Source organism: Mytilus trossulus, chromosome 2 (genome assembly GCF_036588685.1).
Source record: "Mytilus trossulus isolate FHL-02 chromosome 2, PNRI_Mtr1.1.1.hap1, whole genome shotgun sequence".
Lineage (NCBI taxonomy): Eukaryota > Metazoa > Mollusca > Bivalvia > Mytilida > Mytilidae > Mytilus > Mytilus trossulus.
The window spans coordinates 66,136,734-66,159,005 of record NC_086374.1 but is presented as its reverse complement, the minus strand read 5'-3'; the positions used below and the strand labels follow the sequence as shown (position 1 = coordinate 66,159,005).

General features: G+C 31.3%; 2 protein-coding genes across 2 annotated transcripts; one reads left to right on the top strand and one right to left on the bottom strand.

Annotated features, from left to right (window-relative positions):
- The first annotated feature begins 424 nt into the window (after window positions 1-424).
- Window positions 425-6,488, top strand: LOC134705338 (uncharacterized). Its single transcript, XM_063564084.1, has 2 exons — window positions 425-582; window positions 6,254-6,488. Exons 1-2 carry the CDS (start codon window positions 480-482, stop codon window positions 6,469-6,471), a joined length of 321 nt encoding a protein of 106 aa, XP_063420154.1. The 5' UTR covers window positions 425-479; the 3' UTR covers window positions 6,472-6,488.
- Window positions 6,489-8,149: 1,661 nt separating this feature from the next.
- Window positions 8,150-13,762, bottom strand: LOC134707822 (S-adenosylmethionine-dependent methyltransferase Rv2258c-like). The gene is made up of 4 exons (XM_063567881.1): window positions 13,517-13,762; window positions 12,558-12,742; window positions 10,043-10,171; window positions 8,150-9,303 (listed from the first exon to the last, which is right to left on the bottom strand). Exons 1-4 carry the CDS (start codon window positions 13,690-13,692, stop codon window positions 8,729-8,731), a joined length of 1,065 nt encoding a protein of 354 aa, XP_063423951.1. The 5' UTR covers window positions 13,693-13,762; the 3' UTR covers window positions 8,150-8,728.
- Window positions 13,763-22,272: the final 8,510 nt, after the last annotated feature.

The window sequence follows — 22,272 nt, the reverse complement described above, 5'->3', positions numbered from 1 at the left end:
TGATGTGTACTGATTTGTGTGGAAAGGGTTTTATAAAATGAAAAGCCACCTTTTAACTTTGTTAGCACTAAAGTAATGGTCGATCTTTAAATTACCGTCCTCATATGAAATGATCATAGAACTTTATCAGACAAAGACTTTCCATCTGACGATTAATGATTTTAATAACGTTTTCATTTAACAGGAAAACTTTTATAAGAATATTCAAACAACTGCATAAGAAAGAGTATATTATTCACAATAAGTGTATAATCATAGGCATTCAAAGTATCTATTACAATAAAAAATCGAGGTATAATTGAACTCTGTCCAATACATACAAATAAAACCAGATACACACTGTTAATTGTCAAATAATGGACGTATATAAAGCAAATCGCATATTCGATAAAGCACCATTTCGTGCATCCATTTAAACATAATTCACACTAACGATGCGTAAGCATATCTTGTAATTAAACCTGTTATGGTTTTAGCAAATGAGAATCGGTAAATCGACAGACATACTATACCTGTATATTACAATCAATACAAACATAGATACTGTTAATGGAGTTGATACTGTGATCTTTTACACTAAAGGTAAATGTTTATCTGGTAGATTTCATTATTATTGTTTTTTGGTTGGTTTTTTTTTTTAGAGTAAAAGTATTCCCCTCCCCAAAATATATGAACACGGCTCATCATTAAGTCATTGAAATATTGAAACAGTATTTTGTATTTTATTATGAATGTCACAGTAACTAATTTAATTAAAAAAAAGTTGTATTCATATAAAGATAATCGTAAAAAAAATATGAAAATTTCTATATGCACGAATCTCTTAAAAACGGTAAAAATAGCAAATCAATTGCAAACGAGTTGAGTTTAGAGAGCAAAGGTTATTGTTAAGGAGTATTGAAAACATGATAAAATATGTTTCCATGTTAAGGCCACTATGCCCTTATGTTAGCTCTCATTATCAGAGAGATTAGATACTTTCATATTTATATTTTGTCTGGAAGGATTCCTTCTATGTAACGCAAGCTTTTTACAGATATGTCAATAGCATATTAAAAACAGATTTCAATTTGTCATTTATTTTTTGGTGAATTCTACTTTCTTTGTAAATGTTTAACATGGTTAGTTTATTTGTGTTCATATATCAATTCGCATCTTTAGCTTTCCAATATTCGACTATGACCTTTTCTAAGAAGAAAAGCTATTCGAACGCCGAAAATTTATACGTTTTTGGCTTCAAAAATACAGTACGGCAGCACGTATGTTTTTTGCATCCTCGTTTTAAAATAGCACATGTTTTATGATTGTAAACAAGTCAATCATTCACTTAAGGTTAAGGACTAAAAGTTGACATTTCAAGTCCTTAGCTGATTGTTATTTTCATTGTCTTGGTAATATTCAAGCTGATTTTTACGTGACGTCTGGTATGTGGTTCCTAAAGTAAGAATGAAAAAAAGCGACAATATAAGATGACGTCAAATAGACAGAACAGTGACATTTCTTTCTTATATATATGTTATAAGTGAACATTGATTGGTTAAATATTTCTCAGTGTGTTTGATTTTGTTTGATAGCCTTTTGGTCATGACTGTTTGTCTCTAATATTTAATTAACTGTGCATTTGTATTCAGATATCGCAGATCAAATTTATTCGTTCTTTGTGTAATCATACGTTTTTTGATTGAGTTAAGTCTGCTAATTGATATTTTATCGTATGTTTTTATATGTTGTGATGTTATGCTATTGTTTCAGAAAAAGGGAGAAGGTTTGGGCCCATTAAAACGTTTAATTCCGCTGCAAATGTTTGCACCTGTCCTAAGTCAGGAATCTGATGTACAGTAGTTGTCGTTTGTTTATGTAATATATACGTGTTTCTCGTTTCTCGTTTTGTTTATATAGATTAGACCGTTGGTTTTCCCGTTTGAATGGTTTTACACTAGTAATTTTGGGGCCCTTTATAGCTTGTTGTTCGGTGTGAGCCAAGGCTCCGTGTTGAAGGCCGTACTTTAACCTATAATGGTTTAATTTTTAAATTGTTATTTGGATGGAGAGTTGTCTCATTGGCACTCACACCACATCTTCCTATATCTATATAAGTTAAAATTGGCAAAGTGTTTCTTAATGTCGTCTTAACCTGGTATGAGAATTTTTATCACCACATCGTGGCTATTATAACATACCTCAACAAGCGTTATCCTAGTAATTAAGATTTAAATGAAAATGGTATGGCCTAAGAATTAAAGTATCTTATCTTCTTTTTTTCTAATAAAGACTGTATTGAAAATCGTATTGTCTTAAAATCAAAACAATTTTTCCCCTGCTGTTTTCTGCTCTTTGGTCGGGAAGTTCTCTTTTAAAGATAAATGTTTATCTTGTATATTTAGTAATAAAAAAAAATATTTGTAAAAAGTATTCCTCAGCCCGAAATAACTGGGAACATATTCCCCGTTTCCATTTTCAGTTTTGATCACCAATTGTTGAACCTTTGATTGTGGATTATCCATCAAAGATTACAAATTGTCATAGCAAAAATCAGAATAAGTATCATAGAAAGTTGGGTTAAAAAAAAAAATCAAAATGCTAGAATTAAGGATGAAGTTATGAAAAATTGAGCGTCATTAACAATGTAAACGACGTTAACTATATTGGTATGATAAACACATTCCTTTCTTATTATATATAGTATAAGTTAAGGGAGTCAGTGTGTTTCTAAATGTCGTCTTTACCTTGAATGAGAATTTTATATCACAACATCGTGGTAATCACAACATACCTCAACAAGCGTTCTACTAGTAGTAAAGACTGTATTGGAAATTGTATTGTTTAAGAATCAAGAAAACTTTTTTTGCTATTTTCTGCTCTTTGGTCGGGTGGTCGTCACTTAAAAGGTAAATATTTATCTTGTATATTTAGTAATTTTGTTCATTTTAGTAAAAAGTATTCCTCAGCCAGAAATATCCGGGGACATATTCCCCGTTTCCAATCCCGTCAAAGACCACAAATTGTCATAGCAAAAATCAGAAATAATCATAGAGAGTACGGTTAAAAAATCAATCAAAAAGCTAGATTTTAAGATGAAGCTTCCAAAAATATCTAGTCATTAACAATGTAAACGACGTTAACTATATTGGTATAATAAACACATTGTTTTATTATTTACAAACCAAATAAAATACCATCACAGTTTCATATATCACACTGATATTTAATCAATGTATATGCAAGGAAATATCGAGTTTATTTGATTAACTCTTCCCATGGGATTATTGTCAAACATTCGTGTAATTAAGGCATTATAGAGCATATTATTGTTAGGAGTTATTTTGTTTTAATGTTAGTCATAATATAAGGGAAAACATAATAACATGTAAGATTTACTTCAATTCAAACATATTAATTTTACATAAATGATATTTAGTTATAGATAATTGAACAGTATTAGTCGTTTTCTCCTATTCGCATATTTTTTTGGTTATAACATTTTGTTGCCATGGCGATTTCAGTTTTTTTTTCGACTTATGAGTTGGAATCTCTCTTTAAAATCCTCCGCCTCTATTGTATTTTCAAATTAAATTTGTTCTAGTATACTGTATTTAATGGTAAATGTTTCATTTAGTTCAGACTATAAATGACTTTAGGAGAAATTTTATTAAAAAGTTTTTTAATCTGATAAACATGTATGAATATATTGTAGATATGTTTACCATAAATATCTTACTATCGTCTATTTTAGACGGTGCACATTATATTTGCTGGTTAGTCCGTTTTATAGACTTACTTTAACCTATAATGGTTTAATTTTTAAATTGTTATTTGGATGGAGAGTTGTCTCATTGGCACTCACACCACATCTTCCTATATCTAATATATAAGAAGTATAAAAATTATCATTTTGTTCATATCATTTAATTATCCAAAAAGTGCTTGTACTAAAATCAATTTATACAAAAGTCTAAAATTCACTAACAATAATTTATGGTATTGAGATTGTAATAAAATATCATTAATTACAATTAAGATATTTCGAGTATCAGTTGGGGCACGTGCATACTGGTGAATTGGTATAATAACATACCCGCCTCCCACAGAAAGTTCCGATAATTTCCATGTCGTTTTCGTATGCTTGATCCTGATTGTCACTAGGGCAAATTCTATGATAGTACCAGAAATGTAACTGAGGGCAGTGAATCAAGGCAGCTAAACCAAAAAATTGTTTTCATAAGAGTATTTTGCCGTTTTTCTTTTTAAGTAGTTGATAATCTGTGTTCACTAAACATGCTAAAGAGGAATAATGATGGGTAATCTTTCAGAACTGAGGCATTTATTTTGTGCTTCTAATCATCTAAATATGATAACTTACACCTTTGTTCGGTTTAGTAGTTGAATATAAGAGTCAAATTCGTGACAGGCTTTCAGCAAATTATCTTTCCCTGTATATAACATGATTTATAAAGGGTGTATGTAATAGAGAATCGCCAGTTGCGTAAAAAAGATAGAAAATTGTCTCTTTGGTAAGGATGTTATTTGTATTATTGATTTATTCTTGTTAATTATCACCAATATTGGATTTTGAAATCCTTTAAAACACAAACCTTTATTCATTCTTTGCTGTTGAAAATATCAGTTTGATTTGTTTCGTGCATAGTTTGTATTCATGAATTGTATATTGTTTATGAATTGTACGAGTGTATTTTACTCAAAAGAATGTGCTAATGATTAATCAAATGTTCTTGAATGACGACTATATCATGGTTCGATCTAAAAGGAACGAGTGGTCATGTCGGTCAATTCAATTATTACAAGTAAAACAATTTATAAAATACCGGGTTCAAGTAGAGCTCTTTCTAGAACATACTTTCTAAACATTTGTTCTTTTGTTGTATTGTTACACCATTGTCGCGGGTTATGGGAGGTTTATGGACTTAACAAATGTTTAACCTCCCAATATTCTGTATGTGCCTGTCCCAAATGAGGAGCCTCTAGTTCAGGGGCTTTCGTTGGTTCATAGCTGTCATATATGTTTTTTTTCCTGAATTGTTTTGATTTTGATAAGGCCGCTAGTTTTGTAAATTTAATTGTATCATATTATTCCTATCAGGACGTTTTATGGCCGACTATACATTATTGGTTTTTCTCATGTGTTGTTTATAATTGCGTATACCCCTTTCATTCGAACTTTGGTGAAGAATATTTTCTTACTGGCAGTCATACCATATCTCCTCATTTATATACCTAAACAATGCAGTACAAAAAAGGTTCATATAAAAGAGTACAAAAGAGGTGTATTAGCAACAAACTTGTGTTTAAACTTGTTTGGAGGCACATTTGGAAATAGTTCTCTCTATTACCTGCAGTTTATTACTCTGACGATAAAAAAAAAAACATATTGGGAGAGTAATACGAATGCCATAATTTTGAACAGTGACAAAATAACACAGAAAGAAACGATTCGAAAATCTAATTATTTCACCAAAGTTGTAAAGTTTTGCAAACATTACATATAAAAGGAGTTGATATTTAAGTTAGTTCAAGAACACTTTTTGGAGTTTAATGCAAAAGTAAAGTATATCTTTGCATCGGAACTTAACACATGTATTTAAAAAACAGTTGTTGGCATGACACGGGTTTTGTTCTTCTGATATATTTTATGATAGTATGATACTAAACCCCTAACGGGAGGGATTATGCCTGATATTCATATTCATGAAGACATAATCTTTCAATCAGTTTAATTGAGGTCTTGAGCTTGCATGTCAGTTAACTGCTAGTAGTCTGTTGTTATTTATGTATTATTGTCATTTCATTTATTTTCTTTTGTTACTTCTTCTGACAACGGACTCGGACTTCTCTTGGACTGCATTTTAATGTGCGTATTGTTATGCGTTTACTTTTCTACATTGGCTAGATGTATAGAGGGAGGATTGACATCTCATAAACATGTTTAACCCCGCCGGAATTTTGCGCCTGTCCCTAGTCAGGAGCCTCTGGCCTTTGTTAGTCTTGTATGGTTTTTAATTCTATTATGACGTCCATTATCACTGTACTAGTATACATATTTTTTAAGGGGCCAGCTGAAGGACGTCTCCGGGTGCGGGAAGTTTCTCGCTACATAAAAGACCCATCGGCTGTTGTCTACTCTATGGTCGGGTTGTTGTTGCTTTGTCACATTCCCCATTTTCTTTCTCAATTTTATTAAATTCAAGCAAGACATTTTTAAAAGATTTTTAGAAATATTATTTGCTTTTTTTTTCAGTTACAATGGCGACAGCAAATGTTCCTTCTGTGTCAAAGAAAACATTATCAACTATATCAGTTTTCGATAAGAATACAATTGATATAAAAGTCGACCATTCTTCCAAAAATGCAACTGTAACATATGATAACCAGACATCAAATACTGTTACCCATCAATTTGCAGAAAAACCTGTAGGAAAAATAAAAGGAATGATATCAGATCTGGAACTCATGTGATGGACAAAAAATATACACGAGCATGTGTGTTAACCAAAGATTCAAATGAAGTATTTCCGTTTTTTGTGTAATGTTAATATGATTTCTATTTGAGGCATGTTTTTCTATTTTTTATTTGTATTTCAAAGCTATAAAAAATAGAAAATACAGCGTTTAATTTTTTGATACATACGTCCTTTGTTTACACAAATTTATCAAGTCTCCGGTAGCTGATGCAAATAAATAACGACCAACTAGAGGCTATCAAGAGCCTGTGTCGCTCATCTTTGTCTATGTGCATATAAAACTGAGGACACAGATGGGTTTATGACAAAATTGTGTTTTGGTGATGGGGATGTGTTTGTAGATCTTACTTTACTGAACATTCTTGCTAATTACAATTTTCTCGATATATAAAAAACTGGGCCCTTTAGAAATAAGATACAGAGGAAAATATTTTGTTAAAATTTACAAATAGTTATCAAAGGTACCAGTATTATTATTTAGTTCGCCAGATGCGCGTTTCGTCTACATAAGACTCATCAGTGACGCTTATGTCAAAATATTTATAAAGTCAAACAAGTACAAAGATGAAGAGCATTGAGGATCCAAAATTCCAAAAAGTTTTGCCAAATACGGCTAAGGTAATCTATGCCTTGAATAAGAAAATCCTTAGTTTTTCGATAAATTCAAAGTTTTGTAAAAAGGAAATTTATGAAAATGACCACTTTATTGATATTCATGTCAACACCGAAGTGTTGACTACTGAGCTGTTGATACCCTCGGTGGCGAAACGTTACAAAAATAATGAAAATTATTAAAAATTTACTATAAAGGGCAATAACTCCTTAAGGGGTCAACTGACCTTGTGGTCTTGTTGACCTTTTTTTTTATATCTGACTTTGCTGAACATTATTGATGTTTACAGTTTATCTCTATCTATAATAGTATTCAAGATAATAACAAAAAAATACCAAGGGGGGCATCAACCCAACAACCAGTTGTCAAATTCATCTGAAAATTACAGGGCAGATAGATTTTGACTTATAAACAATTCAACATCTTCTCAGATTTGCTCTAAATGCTTTGGTGTCAGAGTTATAAGCCAAAATCTACATTTTACCCCTGTGTTCTATTTTACGCGATGGCAGCCATCTTGATTGGTTGGCTGGGTCACGGCACACACTTTTTATACAAGATACCCTAATAATGATTGTGGCCAAGTTTGGTTAAATTAGACCCAGTAGTTTCAGGGGAGAAGATTTTTGTAAAAGGTAACGACGACAGACAACGGACGACTACATACGACGGACGCCAAGTGATGGGAAAAGCTCACTTGGCTCTTTTGGTCAGGTGAACTAAAAACACGTGTTTTACATGTGTTATTTACTTTTAAAATGGAACATAAAAAATGTTAAACCTCGCCATATTCTTTATTTGTCTGTTCAAAGTACAAGCCGGACGTCCAGTGGTTGTCCTATATCATAAAATGAAGAATTGAAATGGGGAATGTTGTCAAAGAGACAACAACCTGACCAAAGAGCGGTCTTCAATGCAGTGGGAAAATCCAACACACGGAGGCGTGCTTCAGCTGACCCTAAATAAAAATGCATACTAGTTCAGTGATAATGGACGTCATACTAAACTCCGAAATATATAAAGGAAACTAAGATTAAAATCATATATGACTAACAAAGGCCAGAGTTCATAGTTTAATGTTATAAACTGAAGTCATGTCGTTTGCTTTATCATTTGAATTGGTCACATCTTCTTATTCCTGTGTCTTTTATTTTCTTTCCCAAAAATATATTACTATAGGCGTACATGTTTATGGTAAAACCTTTCGGAATGTTTAGTCCTCAATGCCTTCAACTTTTTTATTTTATTTGGCTTGTTTATCATTTTATTCTATCGTCACTGGTGAGTAAACGAATGGCGTGTCCATAGTACACAGCTACAGCTATAATATCTCTGTTAAATTTATTTGTAACATACTATACTCTACAGTAAGCGTTTTGTTCATTATCAAAGACCTCGCACTTATCTTAAACATCACTGTCCTTAGGTTTTGATGGAGAGTGGACTCCTTGGTTGCCAAAATGTGTTTCTCTTTTTTAATCGTTTGTACATGATTATTTGAAATTGTGGTAAAACATTTATTTTATGATATGTCATGATGAATACAATATTTGTTAAGAAAAAAATAATTTTAATTGAAAACGAATGAATTGTCACTAAAAGTGTTCCAATATCAATTACTAGTATGACAAAAAGCATTTCATACTCTCTGTTTGAACACAATTCTCCACTTTGGAAATTCGACATCTTCTCCATCTGTTGCCAGAACTTGAAATCCCTGACTTTCGATATACTTTAATTTATCTTCATAACCCCATCCGATCCCATGACCAATCGCTGGCTTTTCTGACATGCTGTTAGGTAAACATGTAAATACACTGTAGGGCATAAAATCTATTGCGTCGTTATAACCAACATTTTTTTTGTGATCAGAGTAAATAGGTGGATCAAAAGCTATAACATAACCACCGGGTTTTAATACTGTTCTGAAATTCGCCATAATTGTGTTCGGGTCTGGCAGATCATGTAATACATCTGACATAATAATGATGTCGAATTTGTCTTTCCAAAGATCCGGCATATTACTATCAACAATCTTCTCAAAGAAAACATTTGAGCAAGAGTTCTTTTGTGCTTTATTCCTACCAGCATCAATGGCAGCTTCATCTATGTCCACACCCCATACCAAACCCTTACTATATGTTTTTGCTAACGAAAAAGCCAGTTTACCATATCCACATCCAAAATCTAAGATGTTGAAAGTCTCTGCGTTTACTGTAAAATAATAACTTACATTAGGATTTAGATCTGATCAATTTATTGAATGAGATCAGGATCTACTTATCATTCCGGAGCACCAAAGATCATCTTCGAATTTTTGGTGGGGTGTGTGATGCTTAGTCTGCAGTTCTTTATAGTGTAAATGTATGTGTACTATTGTTTATCTATTGTTCTTTTTATTTTTTTAACATGGCGTTGCCAGATTATTTTTGACCAATGAGTTTGAATATCCTTTTGAAATCTTTCTCTCTATTATAAACAGCGGTATACTACTGTTGTCTTTATTTATATTTACTCACTGGAGACGTCCTAAAATGCTATTTTTCGAGAAGTGTAATTTCATTTCGATAAAATGTTTCAAATGTTTTAAAATTGTTTATGATAGATTAAATATCATACTGTATTTTCATTTAATGAAATCATATTGAATAAAAGTTGTTTTCTAGTTTACATAAATATTTATTTTTATGGTTAAGCTATCACAACGTTTGTATCGTTCTCTGACTTATTTAAGAAGATAGTGAGATGTTTCAACAACTTAAAAGTATAATCACAAAAAATACTGAACGCCGAATAAAAATCAAATTGGAAAGTCCCTAATCAAATACCAACATCAAAAGAATAAACACATCAAACGAATGGACAACTGTCATATTTCTGACATGGTAAAATATCCATGGAATGTCATGCTTCGTACAGTTAATTATATATCATTTTGGACATTGCTACTTACTCTTGTTGTCTTTAAAGTATGAATTTATCACAGGTTTGACATTATCTTCGAGCCATGTAACATCATGAAAGCTGGAGAGCTCTTTATACTGTCCTTCCCATACTAATGCTTTTTGGGGAAATGGATAGCCTAAAATATAAATAATGAAATAGCTAAAATAAATATCTCCAACATAACGAAAAGTACCTTATCAAGTGCAAAATCACAAGCTTAAACACATCAAACCAACGAAAAACAACTCTGATATACCTTACTTCATACAGACATTTCTTTATGTCGAAAATGATAACCTGGTGTTGTAGCTTCTAAAGCTCTCAATAGTATGAGATATATTGTCATTCATATAATTTATTTTGTCTTTTATTATTTATTTACATTTAGTAGTAGGTAATTAAGTCTAAGAACTTATTTTGTGCCTTTAACTCTTACAATTCGAATCTTATTGGAGCATGCCAAAATGCAAGACATTAAATTGTCGACAGGAAAAACAAGGTGTAATGTTAAACATATTCCTCAAACGCAAAAATTCTTCTCTAAGTTAATGTGGATGTATTGTGTTAACAGTCACGACCTACATGACCGATACAATGTGTCTTTATCTCAACTCACGAGAAACATGCTTCAATGTCTTATATCTTACTACTTTTGGAATTTTGGGTCCTCAATGCTCTTCAACTTTGTACTATTTTAATCTGAGCGCCACTGATGAGTATTATATAGATGAAACGCGCGTATGGCGTATTAAATTATAATCCTGGTACCTTTAATAACTATTTACACCACTGGGTCAATGCCACTGCTAGTGGACATTTCGTCCCCTAGGGTATCACCAGTCCAGTAGTCAGCACTTCGGTATTGACATGAATATCAATTATATGGTCATTTTAATAAATTTCCTGTTGACAAAACTTTTCGAAAAACTAAGGATTTTTTTTGTATTCCAGGCATAGATTACCTTAGGCGTATTTGTCATATATGTTTGGAATTTTGGGTCCTCAATACTCTTCAACTTTGTACTTGTTTGGTTTTATAACTTTTTTATCTGAGAGTCACTGACGAGTCTTATATAGACGAAACGCACGTATGGCGTATTGAATTATAATCTTGAAGCCTTCTAATCGAAACTGAGGATTAGCATCTCAGGTAAAGCTATAAATTTTAAACCGGATTTAAGGCTTAACTTTTGAATCTTTTCTAATTTGAAATTGATGATAAACGTTTGCATTAAAAATATCTAGCTCGTAATCGTTGTATTAATTTATATAATACTTTCATAGATAGGTTCTATATCTATATTCCGTCTATTAAACATTGTGTCGTAAAATATATAAGATTTAAGGTATGTGATTATGTCTGAAATATAATCTCCAGTATTCCAGCTTTTATAAATGAAATAACAGCAAAAGGTTAATCGCATGAGTAGGAAATACGAGTCTGTCTGTATGCCTTTTGCTTTATACCATAATATCATTAAACAGATATCATGCTTTGCTTTATGTTGTACTGTTATTATGGTCTTTCATAGAGAGTTGGCAATAATAAGACATCTTCTTTTTTTTATATTTATCAAAAGTAAAATGCAACTGGATCTAGAACTATTTTGCAAGATACTTTTCTCCATATTAGTTGCAATGGAAATTGTTTTTTAATTAAATCTTTATTTCAGAATATTGAAAATATCATTTAGCATAGACCGGATTAATTAGCATGGTGTAAATGATTAAAGCATACTTAATTTAACTACAACCTCTGTATCCTACATAATACATGAGGATAAACACAACAAAGGGTACGACAATCTAATACAAAAAATGTTAAATAACCAATTCCTACTTACCATGTTTACATGTCTTTATATTAATGTCCTTGAAAACTGATAGCCTAAGACTTTGTTCCGTTTTCAAGACAAGGTTACATAAGACGAGGTTATCAACCCATGAAATTCAAGGTTACACTTATATTTATTCTTTTTATAATGCGTAATACAACGAATTGGAAGAGGATAAACAAAAAATTATTGCTGAGACATAATAATTTTTTTTGATCAAACAATGTTGACTTTATAATTCTAAGAAAGAACTAAATAAGTATATCTATATATATATGCAAAATATAAACGGATGAAAAAAAAAGCAAATAAAACTTAATTCATTAGACTTGTACAGTTCTTTGCACATAACTCTTAAAATACGGCTCCTGTGTATGGTATTTTAACATAGTCACAGGGCTTATCAAAAAGAATATAGAATTCCAATACGTGTGTATGGGCGGCTACACTATGTAATATAGTCCATACATTTGACCCAACTTGAATATGATATTATGATGCAGTGTGGTCAGAGGTTTTATAACAAACGCAGAGAATTAGTACACTATCTATCAATTAGAAATAGTATTAACCGATGTTTATATCGCATAAACCCACTAAGAAAATGTAGATCAATGCATTCAATATTATAACTTGGTTGGTGGACAAATTATACACATATAGATAAATCACATGATTAATGAGTACCTTTATTTTCTGTCTTATTTCTCATAACTTTTTCCAAATCTGGGAAGCATTCTGCAAATATTGGGAGCATTGTGGATACAAATGCAGCCTCGTGTATCTGTTTCTTATTTGGAAAATAATATTTTCCATCATCTATTTTCACAACCCCTTTGGCAGTCATACAAATCAGCCATTCCTCTACATACCTGATGAAATATTAAAATCTCTAAATTAAAACTGTGTTATAGTTGATCAATATCAATATTGCAGAAACTTGCTTATTCCATTCTAGTTTTAATCAATCACGATTAATATTAGTATAGGCAGAAAATTTTGGGGATATAGATTTGAAATAAAAAAAATAATAATATGTATTGTTTATTTTTTTTCAATATTGGATCATTTGTGTCAAATACAACTTTAAATATTTTTAAAAAAAAGTTTGCAAGAGGAGACAAAGTTTTCCTATGCAAATGGGAGCTACGGACCGCTCAAAGAATTTTTGCAATCCATCTTTAACGTGCACAAAACAGGCAATCATTATTTGTGTCATCCATATGGCGACCAGATATAACTGAGAATATGCATTCAGTCCAGCTACATAAACATACCTTCGTAAAGGTTGGTTTTATAAGTGTGAAGACGGCTATTTCAATTTTGTTAAATCTAAACCGTATTTGAATGATAAACATTTTTCCAATATCAATTGAATTTGATAAATATAGTATATTCCTTTTCCATCGACCCTTTATTGATGTTGATATTTGTAATAATGTAAGTAAGCGATTATATCTGATGTGAGTTAATCAATTATCAATGAAATACATAACACTTTATGTGTTCCAAATGTATATAAGCCCCTCAAAAAACTCAGCCCCCATCCCAAAATATCACTTTCGCAGCTTTCCTTTTTTTCAAAATAGAACTGTTTATTAAATAAGGAGATTGTTTTCGTGAATTTAAATTGGTCTTTTTCTTACCGTTTATTCAAATTGGCCTTACTGCTAATTTCTTCAGCAGTACATGGCTCGACTGTATCCATTATAACAGAAACGATTCCAACTTTGTACCCTATTGCAAGGACCATACTATGTAGACCATCATTTATCATTTTTTCAACATCGCAAAAAGTATCGTCTGCCATTCTGTCACACATTATGAAGGAAGTAAACAAGAATGTGTATTTGAAAAATATTTACCAGCTGGTGCGCTCTTTAAAAACTTAACCTTGACAATGAATTTTCCCCAGCTAAATACGCGTTTAAAATTATGAATACTTATGTTTAAGATTATTCGTAACAATGACAATAAGAAATATTTTATGAACCGTTTAACATAATAGTATTACATTGAAATTCATTGTTTTAAATTATAAGTGGTCAATTTTGATGATTTCTTCCAACCACTGGACATCACCGGCCAATGTCAAGAAAACATCGCGATTGCCAGTGTTCGTGTTATAAGAAATAACAACATTTTCATTTTCTAATTTTTTTTCTGTTTCTTAATTTTTGATTTTTTTTTTTAAATAATTGGAAAAACTACGGATTTTCTAAAGCAGGTTTTTGAAAACAAAGGATTTTATAAACTGATATTTGCGGTGAGATTTTCTTTAAAACCACTAATTAAGTCGATGCAGCTGCTGCTGGATGTTTTAACTTGAGGTTTTCAAGAGCCTGTGTCGCGTACCTGTATTTACTGATGCTTCGAATATTATGTAAAGTAAGGTTAAAATCATAATTTATAGTATTAAATATTAGAAATTATAATGATATCTAAGATAATAACAAAAAACTGCAAAATTTCTGTAAAATTACTAAATCAAGGGCAGCAATCCAACAGCGGGTTGTCGGATTCGTCTAAAATTTAAGGGAAGAAAAAAGTAAAATCACAAAAATACTGAACTTAGAGGAAAATCAATTCGGAAAGTCCATAATCACATGGCAAAATCAAATAACAAATCGCATCTAAAACGAATGGACAAGAACTGGCATATTCCTGACTTGGTACAGGCATTTTCAAATGAAGAAAATGGTGGATTAAACCTAGTTCTATAGCGCTAACCCTCCCACTTTATGACAGTCTCATCAAATTCCGTTATATTTACAATGATGCGTTTAATATACAGACACAATAAATAAAATAGTCAACATATGGGTACATCAGACATGCTCGTATAACAATTTTAAAAGGAACAATTTAACAGGACACAAAAACATCTACTATCTACGAACACATTAATTGATTTGAGTGTCTGACGTCAGAAAATTTTATACGTCACATAATTTTGTCGTTCAATGTGCATACAATCAATTTTAAAATTTACATAGGCAATGTTAGCATACAGGGTTAAAAAATCAAAAGTATGTAAGAATAAATTTCAGAAAATAGACCGAGATTTACACTAGTCCAAAAGTTATATATAGAATGTATAAGAATCCAAAAACAGTTAATTCCACTACGCGATTGAATGATTTTGACGTTTGTGGTTCAACGAATATTGTAATTCATAATAGAAATATATCATAATGACATATAATAGAACAATATCATACTGACAAGTACAGTCACGTTATAAAAACAAAAGAAATACAAAAAGTCGCATATATAAAACGAACCTCTAAAAAATGAAAGCCAATACAAACACATTGACGAGATGTACAAGTATCGAGCACGTCAAACGGTTATCACATAAAACCATTCAACAGTAAAAGTTCATGTTCTATTCTAAACATGTCGGCCATGATGGTTAAAGGGCGAGGTCATCGGATTTTTTTTTTAAACTATATAACCTAATACTGATTATGGCCAAGTATAGTCAAATTTGTCTCAGTAGTTTAAGAGAAGAAGATTTTTGTAAAAGATTACAAACAATTACAAAAAATTGTTAAAAATTGACTATAAAAGGCTATTACTCCTAGAGGGGTCGATAAATCCAAAACAGGGAATTTATTCTGATAATCAGCTAATATGACTTGGAATCGATTAATGACTATTGAACAGCGGTTAACTACTGTTGTCTTTATTAAAGATGTTTTCTCTTCATCATCAACAGGGTTTTCCCAACATATACACACGGGCAATAACTCCTATAAATAAGGGACGAAATATACCAAAGGGACAGTCAAACTCATAAATCGAAAATAAAATGACAACACCATGGCTAAAATGAAAAAAAGATAAACAGACAAATAATAATTCACATGACACAACATGGAAAACTATAGAATAACCAACACGACACCAACCAAAAACTAGGGGTGATCTCATGTGCTCCGGAAGGGTAAGATGATCCTGCTCCACATGTCACACCCATAGTCGTGCTTATATGATAACACATCCGGTAAATAGTCTAATTCGGTAGGTCATATTCGTGAAAAGGGAAAGGGTATTGTAGTTAATATATAAGGAAAATTACCAATAACATCTGTAAAACGGTTTTTCTATAACGGTCAACCAACTCGTGATGGCGTAAAATTTACGTAGGGATGATTTCAACTTCACCATTAGGAACTCTTGATTTAATAGCTTCCTTATGAGTAGAAATCATCTATCAAGGACATCATGATAGGAAATAAAAGCCCGAGAATATCGTATCAATTGGAAGATATATACTCTGTATGCAGGCGCTGCTGGAATGTTGCTACAAAGAAATTGAAAGTTCACAATCGGAAAGCTGAAATCTCTTTTGTCGTAAAGTTTTGTTTTCAACGAACCCTCATTGTCAATTTCTAGATGAAAGTCAAGATATGAGGCAGACTTAGCTGTATCTGTAGTATTCTATATCTCCAGTTCGATGGGATAGATTCGTTCAACATAGTCACTACATTTTGTATTCTTTAGTGAGAGAACATCATCTATATATCGGAACGTAAAGTTAAAGGATATTTCTTATCTTTCTTCCTTAGAACTTCCTGTATGAATGCAGACTCATAATTATAAAAAAATCCAAGTCGACAAGAAGAGGGGCACACTTGGTTCCCATTGAAATTCCGAGTCTGATGAAAAACACGTCCTCCAAACGTAACAAATATGTTGTCAATCAAGAAATCAAGAATCTTGATAATGTCAGTTTCAGAAAATTTTTGGTTTGAATCAGAGTGATTCTCTACAAAGTAGGATTTATCCCTCCCCAAGACAAGATGCTTGTATCTACCTATGCCATTCTTTTTAATGAAACACAATTATACCAACTCTTTCAATTTGTCTTTCTGTTTGGTATGGGGAATACTTGTTTAAAGTGTAGAAAAGTCAAATGTTTCAATACTATTACAAGATAAGAGTCTTAGATTGTATGTACTCTAAAAGATCTGTGGAATCTTTTAGTATCCACATCTAATTCACGCCACCTCTAGAAAAGGCAGTTTCACAATAACTTTGGAGCCCGGCTTTGATTGCTATGCAATGGATGTTAATAATTTAGAAAGAGGTTTCGTGGAGCACTTGGAAGACCCAATAATATACCGTTGTTTGTATTGTCACTTATGTAGTTTAGGTATCCGATTCCAGTTCTTTATCTTTGGTTGAAATTCCAAAGGAACATAGAACAGACCTATGATTATCCAGGTTTTCCCCTTTTGTATAACGTGTCGTGAGGCTAAATGTTGAATTTCCAAGTGAAAATACTCAACCGTTTAAGCTAATAATTTTCCTAGTTCAGTATTCTTGTGATTTTACTTTTTGGGTAAAGATCATCATTGATGTCAATAACTCTTATGAGAAGTTGTGTAAGAATTTCAGCAAAATCGATATATCTTTAGTTTTTGTCATGTTGATAATGTTTGCTTTGGCAGTATTTTTTGTATCTCCTACAAATGTGTCTACTTTACACTCAGCCAACAAAATAATGGTAAAAAAATGTCATTAAGAGACAATAAGTCCTATTCTGAGTCTACCCACAATTAAAGAAATGTTTGAATTATAATTCAATCATGTTTTGTTGATTATTTCAGAATCAAAAAATGTTATCCAGATAATAGGCCAAAAATAAATTGGTAAACATTAGCAATCACAGGAAATAACTCAAAATGGAGTCATCTAACGGTTTTTGTATTGACAGTTAGAATAGTCCATCATTTAGAACCTTTCTACCATGTTCTATTTTGTTCTTGTTTAGCAGTTAAAAAAGAGAAATCTTGCATGTAACCCCTATGTTCTATTTTTAGCAGTTTCAACCAAGATGGTTGGAAGAGAAGATCATCAACTCAATTACTAAACTAGATACCGCAATATAATGATTGTAAACATGTTTGGTTGCTATGGATCCAGTACCGTAAGTGTAGTATTTTGGTAACTGCTAACAAACAACAACGGTGGACATCAAGCAAATACAAAAGCTCACTTTGACCTGCCTTTGAACTAACGGGCTTTGTTTATTGTTTAAGGCCATACAGTGACCTAAATATGTACATTTTTGAGTTATTTTGTCTCCTGTGAAGTGTTGTCTCATTGGCAATGATACCATATCTTCTTTTTTTTTTTTATATATAAACAGTTGCTAGCAAGTAACACCATACAAAAAAGCTCAAAGTATCAGTACCATCAATATATTTTATTTGTAAAACTCACAGTGCAAGTCAATAATAAGCAGAATCAACAAATGCGTATGCCTATTTGTTAAACACCACATTTAATATAAAATCTTAATAAACAGTTTCAGAATAAATATTTCCATCTATAATGTATGATACCTATCACTATAATTAGACTTATTGTGTTTTATACATACTTTTAAAATAAAATCTTAGATTACATCAATACATTAACACTTTTATTAATCAAAGACTAACTTTACAACTGTTTACGTAGAGAAGCTGTTAAACATTGCTCTATTGCTGGACAGATACTTTTTAAGTAATGAGTAAAAATTTAGCAAACTCTAATAAATGAGCTATTTTTTTAATATTTGATAAAATTAACAGACACAAAGCATCTAAGATAATTAATTGCACTTCATACATAATAACCTTTAAAGGTTAACTGTATGATATTGATAATAAAATTTAGAGATGTTCTCTCATCTTAAACAGTTTTTTTATATGTTTTCTAGCTTTAAAGATCAGTTTGTAGGTAGAATTGCAGATTTGTAAACCGTCATTCCCAGAACACTGTTCTGTCTGAGTTTTGCTCTTTTGTGGTAAATGTATTTGCCGAGATCCTTTTTCAAAAGATGTTACAGCCATTTACACCTAATAGCAACCCTGGGTCTCTCAGGTCTAGGAAAAGGATGATCTTTAAATTTTGCAACAGATAGTAAACTTTGTGGCAGCATCTTTCCCAATGATTACTGCATCAGCAACAAAATATAGCTCTGTTACATATAATTTGCATATTTTTGGAATTTAAAAAAAAAAATCAAAAATCTGTGAACTTAAAAATATCATAAGAGTTAACATTAACATTAATGGATTGTCTAATATTTACAAAAACTCATCTAAGGAAATTCTATGAGAAAATGATGATTTTTTTTTTAAAGGACTTGTCAGAGATCAGTCTAGCAAAAATCAATGGAGGTAGCTACGTAGCTTTCATTGGTGACAGAGAATTTTTATGGCATGACATGTCATAAGATTTTTTATGGCCACAGACCACAATTAATTCCTCTATCAGTTCTTTATAACATTTTGTATCAATAAAAAAATTGCACAAACCACTTTTGTCAAATTTTTTGTGTGTGTAATGTATAGTCCTAGTCCAAATAGATATCCAAAATTCAAAAAGATTGAAACAAGCACTTTTACAAATTTAGCCAATACACATCCATACCCCTATTGACAAGTCAAGAGATGTTCCGAAAACTGTAAATATGACCTTTTTGCACTTGGCCTAATCACTCATTCCATATCAAAATCAGTTAAAATACAACATCCAAAAATTTATTTCACCTCTCTTATTTCATTTCCACCCCAAAAAAATCTAAGAAATGAGTGAAGAACGGAAAGAAAAAAAAAATTAAGGAAAAATACACTCTAATTAAAAGGAAATATATTCGTGGACAACGAAAAGCGGGGTCATTAATTGTGGTCTTGGGCCTATTATCCTCAGGTTAGTGATTTTAATTGAATTTAAATTGCTTTTTAAATTCACTATCATTTTTGTGATTGATTAAGTGTTAAAAATTATATGCCCATTAACCACTTTTCCTTTGAAAACAAGACAATTTGAATTCTTCATCCTTAATTATTTGCAAAATCTATCAAGCTACTAATCAACTATGTACCTATCCATATAAGTGGACAAATAGCAATTAAAAACACATATAGATATATATACATAACATAGTACAATCTAAGTATATGTACAAACAGGTTAAAAAATCTTAATAAGCACAATATTCACAAAAAAAAATAATCCATAACATAATCAGAGAAAACAAACTAACAAATACAACACACCATGTTTTATATTGACTATCTTATGAAAAGTATATAATTATGACATATACAAATATACTTTAACAATTATAAGTTTTTTATTTTGTACCGTGAAATGATAAGATATAATTAGGGCTATTCCAGAAAAAAATGTATGGGGGGGGGATGTTGGAAGGCAGTTTTTGTCAGCACCCACCACCAAGACAATTGTAATTGAAAACTATAGTGCATTATAGTGTGAAAAGATGCTCTGATACCCATCACCCATGTATAATGTATAATTAATACAATGTGCCTTCCAACCTCCCCATACATTTTTTTCTGGAATAGCCCTTATATAAGAACGTAAAATTAATTGAAACAATTCAAATCACTGATTTCTGTACAATTTTATGAAATATTATGCACATTTTTTCATGGTCTCCATTATAAACAGCTCAAGCCATTGCAATGTTTGGTAATCATGGCGATAGGTTTGTGTTGCATCAGTCTACAGGGAATTTCTAATGTTACGTGTTTAAGTTTTTCAACCTGTTCAACACATAATATTAATTAATAAAAACTTAATGTAATAGATCTAACAATAGTGTAAAATATATACAAACTCGAACTACATAAGAGGATTCTACATTTTTTATCATAAAAAAAGCAGATCCACTAAATATTTCTTGCAAACCTTTCTTCTGGCCAACTTCCATTTCTTTAAGGGTTTTTTTCCATTATTTAATACATGTTTTCTTAATACTCTAAGTCAACATCCATCAAAAAATTTGTTTTATAATATAAACCACTTTCACTTATAAATTTTCCAAATATCAATTAGAATCAAGATCTTTCAGCAACTTTTTCATTTCACAAATTTGACATATCTTCCCTGTTTACTTTGTTTTAATTTTTAAAATATGGAAAACTGCATTACTATATTTTTAATTTGAACAGTTTTCTTTTTTAATAGATTAAAGTTTTATAAAATACCATATATGTTAAAAAAAATTTCAACTATTTACCCATAACACAAACCTCCTGACCAATTTAAGTTTAGCTGCATATTATTTATACAAACAGGCAGTAAGTTTTGACACCATGTCTTACAAGATCTTCTTGACATAATGCAGACGGTCATACATGTATAACCCGAAACATAAATAGACTTGTCTTACCTCCTATACATTTCTAGGAATATGATTGGTTAAAAGCTTCCACCCAAAGACCATGTATATTTGATATTAGGTTAGAAGGGAGACAGGGCTTATTTCATACGCGGTTAGTAGTGGTGTTACATCCCTTCATATTCCATATAAGGTAAGAAGGGAGGCAGCGCTTATTTCATACACAGTAGTGGTGTTACTTACCTTTATAAAAACAAAACAGTACCGAGAAAAACTCTTAAGGTTTCAACAGAGGAAGAAATTGTTGATTAAGATTGAAATAAATTGTTGATTAAGATTGAAATAAATTCATAAAACATATTTAAATCTAGCAATTGCAAGTTGTTTTTGTTGGCATCTGTTTTGGTAGGATCAATGGAAGTAGTTTCTTAATGCTAACAGCATTGAAGACTTGCTAATTTTGATAGGTCACTAGTCTAAATTTCACACGTTAAGATAGTCGGTAATATTCATAACATAGTGTGCTAGTGACGTAATACTGTGGATTCATTTATTTTCGTGGGTGCCAATTTTCGTGGTTTGAGTAAAACTTGCATATTTGTGAATATCTAATTTCGTGGTTTTGTCATAGTCCCCATACATTCCTTAAGATAAATTGTAATTCCTTGAACATTTAAATTCGTGGTTTCCCTGTTCCCACGAAATCCACGAAAATTGGTGTCCAACGAATATTAATGAATCCACAGTATCTATAATACTAAAATTACGAGGTCCAATTTGTCAGCCGTCATCACGTAAAAACGATGAATCAAAGAATTCAACTTTACATATAACTAATATAGTACAATGGTGTTGATTAAAAATTACACCACTCCAGGCTCCTTTGTTTTCCACGTAATTAATATTGCCAATAATTAAGAAGTTCCGGATCGAATCCGACACCGATACCAATAGTATATTCACCTGTTAACTATTACCTTATCTGTACGTTCCGCATCTGACAGGCGCACTACCAAATGGTGTATTTAGAATTTTGCTGTATACTGTTGAGTAAAAGATACTCCATTCCATGCCCTTTTGTTTTCCAAATTATTAATATTACCAATAATTGATAGGTTCCAGGTCGACGGGTCCAAACAGAAAGATTTGAAAGTAGAGAAAACTTTTGCATCTTATAAGACCTCTTATAATCGGCATGACTTTATCAGATGACAATACCAATACTAAAATAAGGCATACGCATCGTTATGTATT